Source organism: Octopus sinensis, linkage group LG9 (assembly GCF_006345805.1).
Source record: "Octopus sinensis linkage group LG9, ASM634580v1, whole genome shotgun sequence".
Lineage (NCBI taxonomy): Eukaryota > Metazoa > Mollusca > Cephalopoda > Octopoda > Octopodidae > Octopus > Octopus sinensis.
Window position 1 is genome coordinate 40,901,237 of NC_043005.1, and position 18,614 is coordinate 40,919,850.

The 18,614-nt window shown below is 35.9% G+C and overlaps 1 protein-coding gene across 2 annotated transcripts in view; it reads right to left on the bottom strand.

Moving 5' to 3' along the window:
* The window catches only part of LOC115215702 (syntaxin-6), a 153,363-nt gene extending 139,793 nt beyond the window's left edge, over window positions 1-13,570 (bottom strand). For both annotated transcript variants that reach the window (XM_029784987.2, XM_029784988.2), the window contains exon 1: window positions 13,335-13,570. In XM_029784987.2, coding sequence (XP_029640847.1) covers window positions 13,335-13,369 — 35 coding nt within the window. In that variant the 5' untranslated portion in view covers window positions 13,370-13,570. The remainder of the gene's footprint in view (window positions 1-13,334) is intronic.
* Between the last annotated feature and the right edge of the window lie 5,044 nt (window positions 13,571-18,614).

Sequence of the window (18,614 nt, forward strand, 5' to 3'; positions counted from 1 at the left end):
AGGTTGCTTTCAACATACAAAAGAACTAGCAACACAAAGCACATTAATACAATAAACATGTGCATACCATCAACTCCATCCCCACCACCAATCCCACACCAGATTATATACTCCATATAGAGCACTTAGCATTCACACAACACCACCTAGATTTCAGATAGAATAGACAAGCGATGTAGTATCATCCCAACTCAACGCTATATTCTAAATGAACCACACCAAGATATCTTACCATGCCAACTGCAATGACTCTTCCTCACATATCACCTTTTGCTCCCTATACTCTCAAAATAACTTGGCAAATAATTCCCTAATTCTCCTTGAACCACAAACTCATTATTACAACACGTTTACACTATACTGAAGAAAGCTAATACACTTTTACAAACTTCAAAAAAAAAAAAAAAGAAAAGGAAAAATAACACAATGGAACAAGTTCCACTAAGTTTTCTAGAATTCAACAATACTCGATCACCAACATAGACACTGCAGTTCATACACTCAATAAAATAATTACAAACACATCAAAAGAACATATCACACAAAGCAACACAAAAACTACAATCCCAGAAATAGCCAACCTCAAACACAATACACACAACTGAAATAAAAGTCAGCATCAAACAACTAAATAATGAAATAACCAAAAAGAAAAGCATAAATAAAACAACTGGCAATCACTTATATTGAACATAAAACACAAAACTAATAGTAAAACACACTATATATGGTAATTAGCAGCATCAATAACAACAGGGGCCACCACCACCATCATTCAACGTCTGTTTTCCATGCTGGCATGGGATGGACCAGTGGTTCCCAAAGTGGGCAGTAATGCCCCACTGGTGGTATGGAAAATTCCAAGAGGGTATTGAAGAAAAGTTGAGTGATAATTGGGTAGCAATTCATGTAAAAAGTGGGGCAATAATAGGCTTATGTAACACAACAAAATAATGGGTTCATTAGGTTAAGTTTTATTTGTGAAATACAGTTGCTTTGAATTTGCTTCAGAAAGAGGTCTATGTTTGTGATGGTTAGTTGGGGTGGGGGCACTAGGAATGTGGCCTGGGTGTCAAGGGGGCGGCAGCCTGAAAAGTTTGAGAATCACTGGGTTGGACAGTTTGACAGGAGCTGGCAAGGCTACAATCCACACCAAGTTCCAATGTTTCGGCATGGCTTCTACAGCTGGATGCCCTTCCAAGTGCCAACCACTTTACAGAGTGGCCATAATAATCTCAAATAGTATCTATACACTACAATGCCAATCAAATACCTTGATCAGACATTTCTCAAAAATCGGCTATCAAAAACTATACAAACTGAAATCACAATGAAAAGTATGTACCTTTCACCTTGACCATAATTTTGACTCTTCCCATCAGATACCCAAAAAACAACAGGGTAATCTAAATCCTCAAAAGCTTCAGGGCCAGGCAAAACCACACACATTCATCTAAAACACTTAGTGGCATGATCGAATCACTGCACTCTCCAACAACTCATACTAATCTCATCAAATTCATTGATTCTTAAAGCAGGAAAAGAATTATAACAAATCTAAAGCTCTACCAAATTACAAATGAAATAACATCAAATAACTATCACCCACATATGCATGCTTGCAAACATTCCAGAAAGGCTAATCTTTAACATCACTAACACACAAATCCTCTTCTCCCGATCATACTCAGATACCAAGAACCATCCTACTCACAAGACGAACACAAACAAATAATGATGGCCTCAACTACAAATAACACACACACACACTAGCTAGCATTTACATCAGTAAAGTTTTTAATTCCATTCCTCATTATCCTTTCAACACAAAATGCTGATTAGCAAATTACTCATCAGGCGACCAAGCCTATGTAATGTACTGAAACAGCACCTGCAGAATCCGAGTCATACCAAACAGAGTACAAACATACATCTTCTTACTCATTCTTTTCAACCTTTACTGATTGAGCCTTTTCACATACCCAAAATGTGTGCAGATAGCCTTATACATAGATAATAGCACACACGCACACATCCTCCTACTGCTCTCCAGACACTGCAGCATAACTATTCCAACCTTTCTTAAATCTCCTAGGCCAGTGCTACTCAAAGTGGTATATGGCACACTGGTATTTGGCTGAAGAATGTTGTACCGGTCCATGAGCCATCAGCTGCTGGTACACGGCAAGTTTCCAGAAAAGAAAGAAGCATTATAAAATGCTTATGTAATATTGTATTATTTGTTTACAAAATAAATATAAGATTAAAAAAAGTCAACTTTTATTTATATTCATTAAATATATTGTTTCTGGTATAAATTAATATTACCAGTCCCTGGCACATTGGAAAAAAAAAACCTGCCAGTACACCACATCAGATAATTTGAGAAGCACTGCCCTAGACCACTTGGACATGCGAGGGGCACAGTTTGTTGCCACAGCATGTTTAACCTCTCCCCCCACCAACACCACACACACACACACACATATAGTCTGTGTCATTATGTAAAAAAAAAATCACAACTAAACATCTGGGTACAACTACAAAATCCCAGAGCATTATTCCAACAACCAATAGACATTATCATTCTAGCTCAGCCTTGACAAGCATAAAAGAAAAAAAAAACATATACAGAAACAAACAATAAGTGCAGAAGAACAGCTACTGATGCACTCCACCTTGCCTGCTTCCATGTGGCCACCATTGGAATATACAGGTGTATAAGAGAGACCAGACATTTGAGAGGATGCAGTTTGTCTGGACTATCATGCTGCATCCCATACAATTCTTTACTGTCTGCTAGAATGTGCAGTATGACCTTCAGCTAGGAAGAGACAGTATAACTGAGAAGATGAACCTGTGGGTCATGCTACAACATTCTTCAGTCAAATACCAGTCTGCCATATACCTGCTCAATCAGTTTTGATCTAGAGCTACACAACACCAATATCCTAAAGATAAAACTGGAGAGGTTTACAAACATTGATGGACCTAGGAAGTTTATTGTCACAAACTAAACAAAAGACTAACAAGGGAATACAAAATAAAAATCATTAATCAAACTTGAACATCGTCATGTTTTCAATATAAGTTTGAAAAATAAAAAAGAGGTGTTCCTTATATACATGAATACAAATGTGTCTGTATATATAAATTCACAAATACACATATTTTAATAAGATCATAAAAGTAACATATATTTTAGTTCAAAAGCCATTATAAAACCTTGTGGCTTTTGTTAATGAACAAAGAGAAAGCTATAAACCTAAAATTAAACATTTCTGAATAGTGAATAACTATGCATGTCACCATTTGTATGATGCACAAGTTTTTCAAGAATAAATTGACTTCATAAATTCTGAAATAACTTGTACATATAGGCAAATCAAAAATGAAAACAAAAACAACAGTCAAAAGGACATACATAGTTAACGCATTAGGTTGGTGCTCAGTTTAAGATGGGAAAAATAATGGGGCGTGATGTTTGAAAGGCTCGGAGAGAAGGAAAAGAATAGTCTGAGAAAAGACACGTGCAGTTACATGGCTGAAATGACCCGATGATATACATGTCATAATCATCATCACCATCATCGTCCTTTAATAACCCTAACAAGTATTTTATGACTGTTTAAATCATCATCATTTTAAAGTCTATTTTTCTACACTGGCACATGCTATTTCATTATACATCTTGATCATTTCATTTATTAACCCTTTAGTATTTAATCCAGCCATAACCAGCCCGAATATTTTACCTGCTTTACGTTAAAACTGGCCAAATCTAGCCTCTCACATCTACCCGACAATGTCATTCTAAGAATATACAATCACACCATTGAAATCCTGAAGTTACAAGATATTACTTTTATTTCTTTTACTTTTTTCAGTCATTTGACTGTGGTCATGCTGGAGCATCACCTTAATGGGTTTTAGTTGAAGAAATTGACCCCAGGACATATTCATTGTAAGCTTAGTACTTATTCTATCGGTCCCTTTTGCCAAACCGCTCAGTTACAGGGACATAAACACACTGGCATTGGTTGTCAAGTAACATAGACACACAAATGTATACATATATATGTATATATGATGGACGTCTTTCAGTTTCTGTCTACCAAATCTACTCACAAAGCTTTGGTCTGCCTGAAGCTATAGTAGAAGACACTTGTCCAAAGTGTCATGCAGTGGAACTGAACATGGAACTATGTGGTTAGGAAGCAAGCTACTTACCACACAGCTACGCTTGTGCCATAATTCCAAACAATGTGAATAAATAAACAATACATTTGATAAGGAAATCTGAATGTTAAAAGGTTAAGGCCCTGCTCTTTCAGACTTGATCTAACTATCTAGCTACTACTTTTCAATCCTTCTTTATCTCATTATCTTGAGGACCAGGGTGAAGAATAGAGAGCTTGGAAAAGGAGTAATATATTCATTAAGATCTAAAAGGTAGGTAAAGATTTAGGGTGATATAGAGAAAAATAAACACAAAGAAAAAAGAAAGCGATAGAAGATTTAATCTTTCTCTAGCAATTTCAGATATTCTTTGTAATTTTATTTCATTATATCCATCATGTGGTTTGTAAGTGTTTTTGTCCCTTATGAACTTTAGGCTTAAAACAGCTTCCAAAAATAATAAGTAAAAAAAGAAAGAAAACTATAATGATTGTTTTGATAAACTGAATGCCATAAGAGAACTTATTATAATTTGCAAAGATTAGAAGCACAAAGATAAATTGGCCAGTGACTTTGAGGAAAGACTAATACCATCTTTAGCCAGACTAGCTATCCAGCTAAACAACAAAATAACAATTTTATCTTTCTACATTATGGATGTTTATATGTGACTACCTATGTATAAGTCAATGTCTTCTATGACTGTATGATTTTAATCTATGTGTGTGTGTTTATCCTAGACAATGTTCTTCAGTAATAGATTCTATATAATGTAGCATTAATGTATGCCTTTTTTTCTTTTTAGCATAATAATAATAATGTAGAAGGATGCAATCACAAGGGAAAGAAAATGTAGACTAGTTGATTGAAATGACTCCAGTACATCACTATTTATTTTATTCCCCCTGGTAGGATTAAAGGAAAATAAAATAATGCAACACACCGGCAACAATAAATTTCAAAAATATCTTCTTGGCCTATTTTTACAAATTGTCATATTGAGTAGGTGCAAGACAAACCATAGCTTGGGTAGGAAACTTCCAGAGAAAAGCTGGTTACTTATCTAGCTAGGAATCCCTGAAGCACAACAAAATTAATTTTAACTGCCAAACTATGAGTCAGAGCAGTGTTTTTCAACTATTTTTTACCTATGAACCCCTGTGATTCCTATTTTACTTAGGTGGGCCCCCAGTCATTTGATGTTTAAAAAAATCATTTTAGGTTTTTATAATTAAATATTATTAGGAATTGTATAAAAATAATTATTAAAATACCAGCAAACCTAAATTTGAATGTTAGGCTGATCTTAAAACTTAAAATTCATTTTTATGTCATGTTATCTCATAGATTTTTGGAGGTAATTGTATTAAAATTGAAACTTTGGATAGAAACTGAAAAAAAAAAGCCAATTTTATATATGTATATGTGTTTGTGTCATCTTGAGAGCACATGACAGTTGTAAAGCAGTGTCATTCATTTCCAATATAACCACAAATTTTAACAACAAAATTTTATATGGAGCCCCAAGGGCCATATGGACCCTGTCTGAGAACCACTGAGTTAATGTAATCCTATGCAAACATTTCATTTCAAATGAACACATACTAATAAAACATTTAATATGGTTCTCCATCCCCTACAACTAATTCACTGCACTTTAGTAGGAAAAATATTGACGGTTCCAGAAAGTGGATAACACAATAACCTTTTTTTTGTAAGAGAAATAAAGGTCACGGACAATCAACTCAACGACTGTATATTATTGGCATATATTTGAGCCAAGAAGAGAACAGTCATTCAGCTTGCAGATGACTGCAGCTAAATCTTCCTCAAATCTCATAATTCCTTCTTAAAATAGAAATAAAGACAACAGAAGCTAAAATAAGGAAGAAAATGTCAAGGCTAGAATGCAGAGTCTACAATTTCTTAACTGGATATTTCTTCAGTATAAATCCTAATAATTTCACCCTTCCATGATTCTCTGGTAATGTCCCTCAATCCAGCTCAAATTGTTGATTGTCAAAATCACAGTAGTAATAAATCATTTTCTCATTTTATTTGAATTATGCATCTTGCACGCTCATTAGCTGTTATGTTTCAGTTGTTACCATGCTTGTATGTTCGTTTCTACATGTGTATATGTGTTGTGTTCATTTGAACTGTTTAATTTCTGTGTGCACTCATCTGTACATTATCAGATTTATCCCATTTAACACGTATGCATGTTATATATATGCAGATGTAAACGAATCAATTCATTCGTTTTGAAAAACATGGCTGTATATTTATGTCAGAAATTCCAGTTGAATATATTTATAAATGAAGGGTAGATACTAAATTACTCATTTTTTCTGAAGTTCTTATTGAAAATAGAAACTAGAAAATAGATATGTAAAGGAAATGCATATATACTCAATACAGATGTGTCTATCTCCACTGATACTTATATTGTTTCTTCTGATCTATATTAGTGCAATGGGGTTCCTCCATTTCTATGAATTAGATGTGACATACATACTATTTTAGGCGAAAATAGATGTCATCATTTTTGGGGGGTTTTTTTTCATCATTTTTATATTCACTTCCAAGACTTCTTTGGACAAGACTTCTTCAGTATTCTTTGGTTTTCCTGTCACCAATTTTTCCACTGTCCTTCATGCATTGAAACAACTAAGATACTGGATATGATGTTAACAGGAGATGTAGACAAATGTCACAGTCACCCAAAACACAAATTATATAACACACACACATGTACATCATCATCAGTTCAGGTGTGTTTTCTATGCTGGAATAATTTTCTGCAGTTTCTTTCTACAAAGTTTCACTCACAAGGAACTAGTTTGCCCAAGGAATGGAGCAACTTCATAAGCACATATCATTATAAGCATACACACACATATATACATACAAACATAAATATATATACATGCACACATAAACATGTATACATGCACACATATGCAGGGCGATTGAAAAGTAACTCCCCATTTTTAAATACTTATAAATTATTTATCAATTGTAATTTTTTTCTCAATTTTCTTTTTTTTTGAAGTACCAGAATTTAATCTGTAATTGTATTGCTCTTGTCATTTGTGAATGACTGAATGCCCACTTCCCTGGGAGATGGATGGGCCACCATGGTCTGCATGGGTGGCCAGCCAGGAGTCCTGATTTAACACCCTGTTACTTCTTTCTTTAGAGTGGGTTAACCCTTTCGTTACCAACCCGGCTGAAACCAGCTCTGGTTCTGAATACAAATGTCTTGTTTTCCTAAGTTTTGAATTAAAATCTTCCACCAAACCTTAGTCACAATTTATGTTCCTAACACTAGCTGAATGATAACTAAGTTATTTTACTAAATACTTTGTTATATTTAAAGTAATTGAAAGAAACAGAGAGCATCTTAAAATAAATACAGTAACAAAAGGGTTAAAGGAACAAGTCTACTGTACCAAACCAAAAACTTTGGAAGAACTTGAAAGATGAATACAAGAAGTTATGTCTTCCATTCCACAAGAGTTCCTGGTGAAATCAGTTGATGCAATTCCTGGGTGACTCAAGAAGCTGGTGGCGACATCTTGAGCCTATATCAAATTTTAAATAAAGCCTCATACTAAAAGCTTTCCTCTCATATCCATATTTTTGTAAAAATTACAATTAATAAATAATTTATAAGTATTTTAAAACAGGGAGTTACTTTTTAATCACTCTGTATATAGAGAGTGATTCATAAGTCCATCTAACATTTAAATGATATATAAAACATATTTTATTACAATTTTGCTTGTATATATTTTAAATATTCTTTGTTATTTTGTTGCAAGTCTCACTCACTGTCTCTACATGTGTGTGTCCATATACAATAATTAAATACATGCACACAGACAGTGTGTTTTCATGTCAAGCTATAAATAAAAAGATTTTAATCAAAGGATCACTCATTACTTTTTAGTAGAGTACAATGTTTGTTAACTTTTACAAAGAAAAGTTTGGCAGCGACTATATATATATATATATATATATATATTTAATGTAGTCCCATCTATACCAGCATAGAAAGCAGATGTTAAACAATGATTATATGTATATCATTTTAAATCTGCTTTCTACACAGGCATGTTGCACTGGACAGTTTGGCAAAACCCAACAGATCAGAGAACCAAATATCCCTTCAATTTCTCATTTCTAGCATGGTTTCTACAGCTGATCACTCTTCCTAATACCAATCACTTTACATCCAGAGTAGATGCATTTTATCAAGGCATCAACACAGGAGAGGTTGTTATGTTTTATGTTAGACAAAATGATTCCCCTCTACCTTACAGTGTCCAGTTCGTTGCAGCCAGCTAGTCATGTACCTCAAACCTTTAAACATCTCAATCCACTTGTCTCTCCATCTCTTGAGGCATCCACCACACACCTGGCTCCTATATTAGCCACTATTCTCTGTCCTTCTTCCTCAAAACATCAACTGTTTGGAATCGTCTCCCTGCTCCTGTCTTTCTTGCAGTGTAAATGGAACATTAGCAGCAAACTCATTGGTCTGAGAAGGCCTGCAAAATTCATAACAATTGCCCTTCTTCCAGATGTAGCAAGTAAAAAAGCAATAAACAAGTAAAATAAAATAGTGTACTAAGTATTTTGATATTTATTCAAATATTATTTGTATTATAACACACATTGATTAAAGCTGAACAATTTCAGGAATGAGTTTTCACTGAAGTTTCTTCTTTGAAATTCCAGAAATAAATCTTTAACTGACAAACCAATTCACTATACAAATGCATCAAACATTCACCTCTCACTTACATCCTCTTTCTACTTTGTTTTCTCCTGCAATCCTCCAACCACTAACGTTCTGTATATACACTAAATTCTACCAAATTTGTTTGAGAATTATTTCTGATGAACTGAAAAGAAGAAACTGCAGCAAAAGAATAATCCTGAATTATTTAGATTTATCCATACTTTTAATACTGAGTACTATGTAATCATGTTTGTTTCTGCATTTGTACAATTGATATTATTATATCTATCAATTAAGGTGGCGAGCTGGCAAAATTGTTACTGCACCAGGCAAACTGCTTAGCGGCATATCATCTGTCTTTAGATTTGGAGTTCAAATTCCACTGAGGTCAACTTTGCTGTTCACTCTTTTGGGGTTGAAAAAATAAGTACCAGTTGGGTCGATATAATCAACTTAGCCCCACCCCTGAACTTGCTGGTCTTGTGCCAAAATTTGAAATCATTATCATATTCATCAGTCAAAAATAATCTCAATTCACTGTAGTATTCAATACACTTTAAGATGTAGAGTTTGCACGTGAAATCATGTTTTGGTTCTTAAAGCAGAATTTTATCAATGGCTTTTGACTGTATTTGCCCCTAATGAACAAAAGCAAAAGGATTCGGCTGTAGAGAAATATTTAAACAATCATGCATGCATGCATGTATGTATGTATGTATGTATGTATGTATGCATGCATGCATGATTGTTGGTTGGTTGGTTGTTCCTTCTCAAGCCATTCATGGCTCATAAGGGCCGGTTTCCCGGCATATAGGTTCCCCACCTGGATGGGACACCAGTGAGCTGCAAGATGCAGGAGGAAAGAGTGAGAGAAAGTTGTGGCAAAAGAGTTAGCAGAAGTTTTGCCATTACCTTCTGCCAGAGCTGCGTGGAGCTTAGGTGTTTCGCTCATAAAGACACATATCACCCGGTCTGAGATTCGAACCCGCGATTCCTCGACTGCGAGTCCGCTGCTCTAACCACCAGGCCATATGCCTCCACACATGATTTTTCTTTGAGTTTTAGTCAGGTTTTTATTTAGAGAATTCGAGCTGGTCAGTAACAAAGGAACAAAACTTTTGGGGTTAAGAGAGTTCCCAGTGTTTGTAAATATGTGGTTGAGTTGGTGTGTTGGTTGAACAGTCGATGTATGCACTCAAGTGTGTGCATCTATTCACCTAAAAAATTTCTGATGGCAGAATCTTTGGAATGTCTTACAAACCTCCACTATGTTGTTAGATTGGATTTGGAGAATCAATGTCGGTTTCTTTTGTTTTCTTTGAAAGACCTAATATTTCTAGGTTTTTGAGTCAATTTGTTGATATATATCCTAATGCACCTATGATTTTAGGTACAAATGAGAATTTATAGTCAGAATACAAGAGTTACAAGTTCCACGTGTGTGAGTGTGTGTGATTATGTAAGTATCCGAGTATGTGTGTGTGTGTGAGTGTATGTATGTGAATGAGTATGTATTTCAAATTCCGTTGAGGTCAACTTAGTCGTTCATTTTTTCTGAGAACGATAAAATAAAGCTCCAGTCAATTACTGAGTGTAATTCAGATGATACGTCCTAGATTTGAAGAGAATCATAATACGTGATGCGAACAGATGTATATAAATGGTTGAAAGGTAGCAAACATGACGAACATGGGCAACCATCCAGAAAATGATCATCTGAACAGGAGATTTGTTTCCGGAAAAAAACTGAATGGTAAATTAAATCTACCAATAATGCATAACCAATAGCTACTGTATTGACTCAGTAACGATAACAGATATTAAAAGAAACAGCTCTGCGATTCCAGCTCTCACCATAAGGCACGAACCAGATACCGCAACGTGTCTAAAACTAGCTCGCAACACTGCTTGAAAACGGCACTCCACTGCGCGCACGCGCGTATGTGTGTATATGTGTACTGCGGTCACACTGTTTTATCCTTTCCAACGTCATTGATCATCGTATGCACGCACTCATAATACACACAGTGATTTTAAAAATATATCGATTAGCCAATTTGGCACAAGGCCGCAAATATTACAGCGTACATACATACATGCCGGGATTTTATCTACCCAAGGGAATTTGACAAAATGAAAGGAAAAGCGACGCCGGCAACAGTGAAAGCTTAAAATACTGTATGACCATTTCGTCTGGCACCTTACTGCTTCCACTTCACTACTCTTTGAACGGTTTATATATACCTACATAAAGTGGTCTTAGTCATATTCTGAGTTATACACACTTTTTATACTCGGTAAAAAACCTTTGTCTGACAGGAAGAACGCCGATATGAACGAATTGATTCAAATTCTTTCTGATTCTTAAGTATAAAAGGGGCATTTACATGGACCCTTTACACGTTAGAAGCAGCAGACTGATCCCTCTTAAATCACATCCGATTGTCTTTAAATAAAATATGAAATTAAAAAAAAAAAAGATAATGTTATCCAAGACATTGGAAAAAAATCTCTTAAGGTCATGCTTGAACCATCTTTAATCACAGATTTACTTAATCAGAGTTGACCCGGGGCAAAAATACAATAGTAACTATCTATGTAACCCACGAGAGACAAAATCATTTAGAGGTAGGACAGATTTCGTAAAGCTTATAAAAGTGGATAACCGATAACAACAATCAACGAGGCGAAATCTGAGAGTATTATTTAAGAAAGACAGGCGCTACAACATTAGCATCAACTACCCACCAACCATTCATTTGTTTCTTAGATAAGCGTGAAACCTAAAAAACATCTGATAAGTGGAAAGTCCTAATATTCATACTTTTTTTTCTTCCTTAGAATCTTTCTTTTACTGTCTAGTTGTTTCGGCGTAGCTAAATAATGTTTATAAGGCGTGGTGAGTAATGAGTGACAAAGAATAACTATGTATAAGAACTGCAAAAGATCGATTAACACGTAAACAGCCCATGTTAATGGCGTGACTATCTCTCTTTCTTGATTTGTCTGTGTATGTGCGCGCATACATATATATATACACGCATATATTCATATACAAACGTATATATATACTCATACATTCACATAGACACATACATTATACATATTTATATGTGCATGTGTGTGACGGGAGAGAGAGAGAGAGTGATCAGTGAGTGACCTAATACACATTCAGCAATAGTTCTGCGAATTGTGTATGTACACACACACACACACACACATATATAGGTACATACAAGCTCGGCAGTGTAAGTATGTGTATATGTGAAAAGCGAAAGAAGTGCGTGTTTTGTGTTTGCATTGCTGTTTACTTGGAAATTTCATGTGTGACAAGTGTAGACGTAAGCGAGAAGCGAGGCAATTAACGCAACTCTGACGAGATCGAGATCGTATAAAATAGCAATTAAAAATCCGATTAGACGGAGGACGTGTATGAAAATAAAAACCGAACAGGCAGTTAACTACGTAGAAGACGATGTATGGGGAGGATCAAAGTTATTAAATAATCTGTTTTTAGTTTCTATTCTTCTTATAACAGGCAGGCGAAACAAACTCAGTACATCTATCAGATACAACTAAATATTCACATACGTTAGAATATACGGATCGAAATCATCACTTCAGCTTTCTTTAAAATGTATTTGCCTGTATTTGATAGGAAAAATTAAGTCATTCTATAAAACATGGAAAAAAAAAAAGAGAGAGAGAGAAAAGTAAGATATAAAACTTGATTCGCACGCTCTGAAGCAATTACTAAACAGATATATCACATATATACACAACACACGACGTGTGCGCGCGCGCATATATACACACGCACACGTGTGTGTGTGTGTGCGCGTATATATACACCCTCACACATATGTGTGTGTATGTATACACACATATATGTTATTCGGCTATACAAATAACTAAGACTGTAGTATTTGTAAATTCATATATATAGCTTGCATGCGTAAGTGTGTGTGTGTATATATATATATATATATATATATGTATACACACACACACATATACACACACACGTGTGTGTGCGTGTAAGCGCGCGTCTAGACACACAATCTGTAGGTATTTATAAAATTACATATACCGCAGTCCTAGTTACGAATATATCCACATAACTGGTGTTTAGTAATCTACACACGAGAACAGAACATTAATCCGCGTGCATTTCAAAAATGCGGAAAAAAAAGCAGACGATATAGCTTACGAAAAGATTTCCGTGTTCACATATTTTGTGTATATATATTTTCTACGTTTCTTTTACATATTTTCGCACTAGCCCAGAATTTCGCTACATTTCTTTTCTTTTGCAAAATAGCACACACATACTCGTCCAAAAATGTGGCCAAGGATAAGCGATGTGATAAAAACAATAATAAAAATAATAAATAGATCTACTCACTCTCTGACGACAAAGAACGGGTCTTCGAGTGGCATTTTTCATGTACATTAGCCGTTTTATGTAAATAATGTAAAGTAGGTAGTCCGTCAAATAAGTACTTATTATATATGTGTGCGACACACATAGATATATATGATAAATATGTGAAGAAGTTAAATGATCAAGCATTTGGTGTCACTCAGCAACTGCCGGGACTCCATTTTAGCTGGACTGACTGCTGCCGGAAGTTCAATTACAAAAACGTCATATGATTTATGACATCACATTGGAATTTCCGGCATTCGAGCAGAGGATTATTTCTATTTTTAGAATTTTGCTGGGGATTTTCCCTTCCCTACGAGCACTTACCTTTTTTTCTTTTATTACCCTTTTCCTCCCTGTAATCCCTTCTTTATATTTGTAAAATAAAAGTAAGGCACATGACATAAAATTATGGTTAAAACTGATTTTACCCATCTTTAAAAATAAAATGATTTTTTTTTTTTCCAATTGAAGATCAATGTTTTGGAATGTCTAAAAAGTTCTCAGAAAGGGAACTATAGTTTCTCATCTGACGTGAGGTATAATTGAGGGAGTGTGTATACTTCTATTTTAATTATTTCTTTACTGATTTTCTTTATTTCCCTCTTTTTTTCTAGCTGCTTACTTTTGTGGAAAATTAGGTTCTATTTCCATTGCTCTAAAATTTCGGCACAGTTCCAGCCTTTTTGGAGAGAGAGAATGAGTCAACTGCATTAACCCCAGTATTCAACTGGTACTTATTTTATCGACACCAAAAGGATAAAAGCAACATAAAGTCAGAAAGAATGTTGCTAAACATTTGTCCTGGCACTATAACAATACTGCTAGCTCACTGCCTGCTTCCTTTATCTCACTCACTCACTCACCTACTCTCTTTATCTTACATTCTAACCCACCCTTCTTTCTTTTTCAACTGAAGTATTCCTGTATTTACTCTGCAGCAGGACACCTACCCCTGTCCATCTATATCTCTAATCGCTCATCAACTGGCACAAAGCCACCATCCCATCTTTACTACTTCCTCTTCCCAACTGAGGGGGATTTTGTCTTGCAAGTTACATGAAACCCTGTTGGTGCTGGTGGCGTGTGAAAAGCACTGATGCTGGTGCCACATAAAAGCACCGGTACTGGTGGCATGTAAAAAGCACTGGTGCTGGTGCTATGTAAAAAGCACTGGCAATGGTATCATGTATATAGAACCCTGTATGCTCTGCAAAATGGTTGGCATTAGGGAGGGCATCCAGCCGTAGAAGCCAAATGGACGATGGAGCCTTGTGCAAGCCCCCAACCTTACCAGCTCTTGTCAAACTGCCCAACCCATGCCAACATGGAAAATGAACATTAAATAATGCCCTTCATAATGCTGACCACTTTACAGAGTGCACAGGGTGCTTTTACACAGCACCAGTATGGGCGCTTTTTATGTGGTACCGGTACTTACGAGCCTGCAAGATTAGGGAAGCTCAGCTGGAGTGGGCTGCAAGGAACGTGCCTGTATGCATGGGCAACAACACTTTTACTTAACTTGATGTGTCTCTTCAAGCACAGCAAACCATAAGGAGTTTCAGTTCTCTGTCATCCCCTCTGTGAGTCCCAACATTTGTAGATCCTTTCTCACCACTTTGTTCTACATCTTCTTGGATCTTCCCCTTCCACTTGCTACCTCTACAACTAGATATTAGCACCTCTTAATGCAACAGTCTTCATTCATATGCATTACATGGCCATACCAGTGCAGTATTTTCTCTTACACACTACATCTGATGCTACACATAATCAGTTTTTCTCTCAAATCACTTACACTCTGTCGTATATGCACAATTACATTTTCATCTAAAAGGCAGCTACTGCACATAGTTTCATTTCTCTGTTACAGACCTTTATACTCTGATTTGTTGTTTGCATGTAACTGAAGTTCTGACAGGAACAATCCACCAGTATTCTTTGACATTGAATGTATTTATGCCTGCCATATCAGCGTAATTTCTTATATTTGTTATCTCAGAATCAACGTGTCAACAGATTTCCTTGTATAAAGATTTAGCTACATGACTGTATCACATAGATAGGTAATATCATGATATCTTTTGGTGGCATGAGTGCTGGTACCAGTGTACTGCTGTGCAACGTGACTATTTTGAAGGAGATGATGTTAGAACTTCGGTAAATAAGTTACTTTTTGTTAAACATAACTAGACCAAAATGTTTTTAATACCACCTTGAAAACAAACATTTTTTCACATCTGTACACAAGTATATACACTTATTACATGCTGAATTTTTTATAACTGCTATTACACTGAGTATGAGTCACTTGTTGCATCTACATGGATTACCTGCATCTCTACCCCTTTTGTGCATCAGGTTTGCTGTTATTTTCTGTTGCTTCTTGATTGCAAAACATATCCATGAAGGTCAGAGATTAATATTTTGGAGGCTTAACCAGGATAGAGTAGTCTGGTTATCAATACTATGTATCATCATCGTCATCATCATCATTGTTTAATGTCCACTTTCCATACTAGCATGGGTTGGACGGTTTGACTGTGGGCTGGCGAACCAGATGGCTGCACCAGGCTCCAGTCTTGATCTGGCAGAGTTTCTACAGCTAGATGCCCTTCCTAACGCCAACCACTTTGAGAGTGTAGTGGGTGCTTTTACGTGCCACCGGCACAGGGGCCAGTCAGGCAGTACTGGCAACAACCTCGCTCGAATTTTTATACATGCCAACGGCACAGGTGCCAGTAAGGTGATGCTGGTAACAATCCCGCTTGAATGGTGACTCCTACATGCCACCGGCACGGAAGCCAGTTAGCCACTCTGTATGTATGTATGTATGTATGTATGTATGTATGTATGTATGTATGTATGTATGTATGTATGTATGTATGCATGCATGTATGTATGTCATTATTCAGTTTCTTGTCAATAAGACAGAACCAGTTTCTAACCAAGATCCAAGGTTCTTTCATTGAAATTTCAACATTAACAACAGGGTATTCTTGTTTGTATCCATGTATGTATGTATGTATGTATGTATGTATGTATGTATGTATGTATGTATGTATGTGCAAATTTGTATGTTTTGTATGTATGTTTTGTATGTTTTGTTTTATGTATGTATTCTCATGCATATAGTTGCATAACTAGACATGCTCATATATATTTAAATGATAAACTTCAGGAAAGTTTTACAGATTTTTACAGTTCCTGTGATAGATTAGATCTGCAGACTTCAAATTAGCTTTCTCCTCTCTTGTTTTGAGAAGCCTAATTTCTCAAGATTGGTATTTAGGCAGTGTGTTACATATCCTAAGACCCCAATGATTACAGGTATAAACCTGAACTTGTAATCTTCATAGGATAACTGCAGATTTCTCAATAGTTCAACATAAGTGTTCTCTTTTTCACTGATCTTCAGCTTTATGTTAACATCCACTAGGCAGCTAATTTCCACAACTGTGCACAGTTTCTCTTCTTTATCCCAAATCATTATATCAGGTTTGTTGATGTCTTCACTGGGACATTCAACCAGTACTCCTTTTTGTCATGAGTGGCTATGGCTAATACCATACTGTTGGTTCTTAATTCTTTGTCCTTGGGGTTATCCTTCTGATAGATCTCATTACACAGTGTCCTAGCTACAACGTCATGTCTCATTGGTAGATAATATCATGATGACATTTTCAGACAACTGGTTATGATGTGGCTGATATCTTCAGTGTCAACTTCACAAAGTCTGCATTGGTTGTCACATCTCACTGCTTTTCCTGTATCTCTATCCCTTTTTTGTATCAGGTATTTAGTTGATGTTTCCTGTTCCTGGATTGCAAGCACATACCCTTCAAAGCGGGAGGTAGTAATCCGGCTATTGATCCATGATAGACTACTTTGATGATCAATATTACTATCATCTTGGAGCTTTCTACTTGGTCAAGGGATGCATTTCAACACTTGATGGTTAAACTATAATGCCAAAGGGATATGAGTTGACAGGCAAAAGCATTTTGGATCAATGTTAAGCCTCTGCTGCCTTGTTTTCATTGTAGGTTGAGGTGGTCTATGTCACTGTTTATGTGGAAATTATGTGTGGTTGTTAATATTTTTGGGATTTTCCCATCAGATCTCATCCAGCGTTCAATCAAGCAGCCCAAATGTTGGTATGAATACGGTCACTGCAAACACTTTGTGGGCCACTGCTTTATTGAATGTAGAGAGTTCTGAGGTCCAAATTTTCTTTATTCAGTTGCAGTATTCTTTAGTGACAGGTGTTTTGTTACAGGTGCCAGTGTAAGGTAATCTCTTCATTCACCCCTAGATACCTGTAACATTCCTCATCAGGTATAGGAGCTGTATGTATGTATGTATATGACGTGTGCGTGAGTGTATGTATGTATAAACATACACACACACATGCATACACGCATATACATGCATGTGCACACACACACACACCCACACACATTCTCTCTCTCTCTCTCTCTCTCTCTCTCATGCAGATATGCACACATATATAAGTGTATATAATTCTGAGTAATGCCACTCTGCCAGCTGACTGAATTCAATAAAAGAGAATATATATAATTGAAAAAAACCTACTTAGCTTACTCTCTGAAAACATTGTAATAGTATTTTGTTATAATTAGCTTCTTATAATAAAACATTATAATAGCTAATTCAGAAGCCAGAACAAAAACCACTGCTACATTTTTGTCATTTGCATATACACATTGAGTATGTTATACAAATGGCAATTTTAACGTAATGCTGTTTCAATTGCGTATGAGGTCTGATTAAAAAGTATTAGGACTGTTGCTATGATGACAAAGATAAAGTATGCTGAGTGAAGCTACATGGCACAGATTTATCTTGCACTCTGTCATACATACGCACTAAGTTATAACAATTTCACTCATTTCTGTTGTTTATGGCAGTGCTTGGAAGTAGAGTGTGTAGAGTGTGGTTGTCTCAAAATGAAGATCAGGTTTCAGCTGCACAGGATCTCCTTGATTGTGTCAAAGAATATGAAGACATTATAAAAACAGCCATAAGAAGTGACTGTCATGGATCTATGGCTATGATTCCAAAATCAAGGCTCAGTCATCCAGTGGAAGACACTACCAAGATTTCACAATGTTGAGGAGATCCAAGAGAATGTGACAAAGCAGCTGCTTGATATCCCCCAAAAAAGGAGTTTTGGGAATGCTTCCATCAATGAAAACAATGCAGGATAACATGTGGCTTCAGAAGGAGACTACT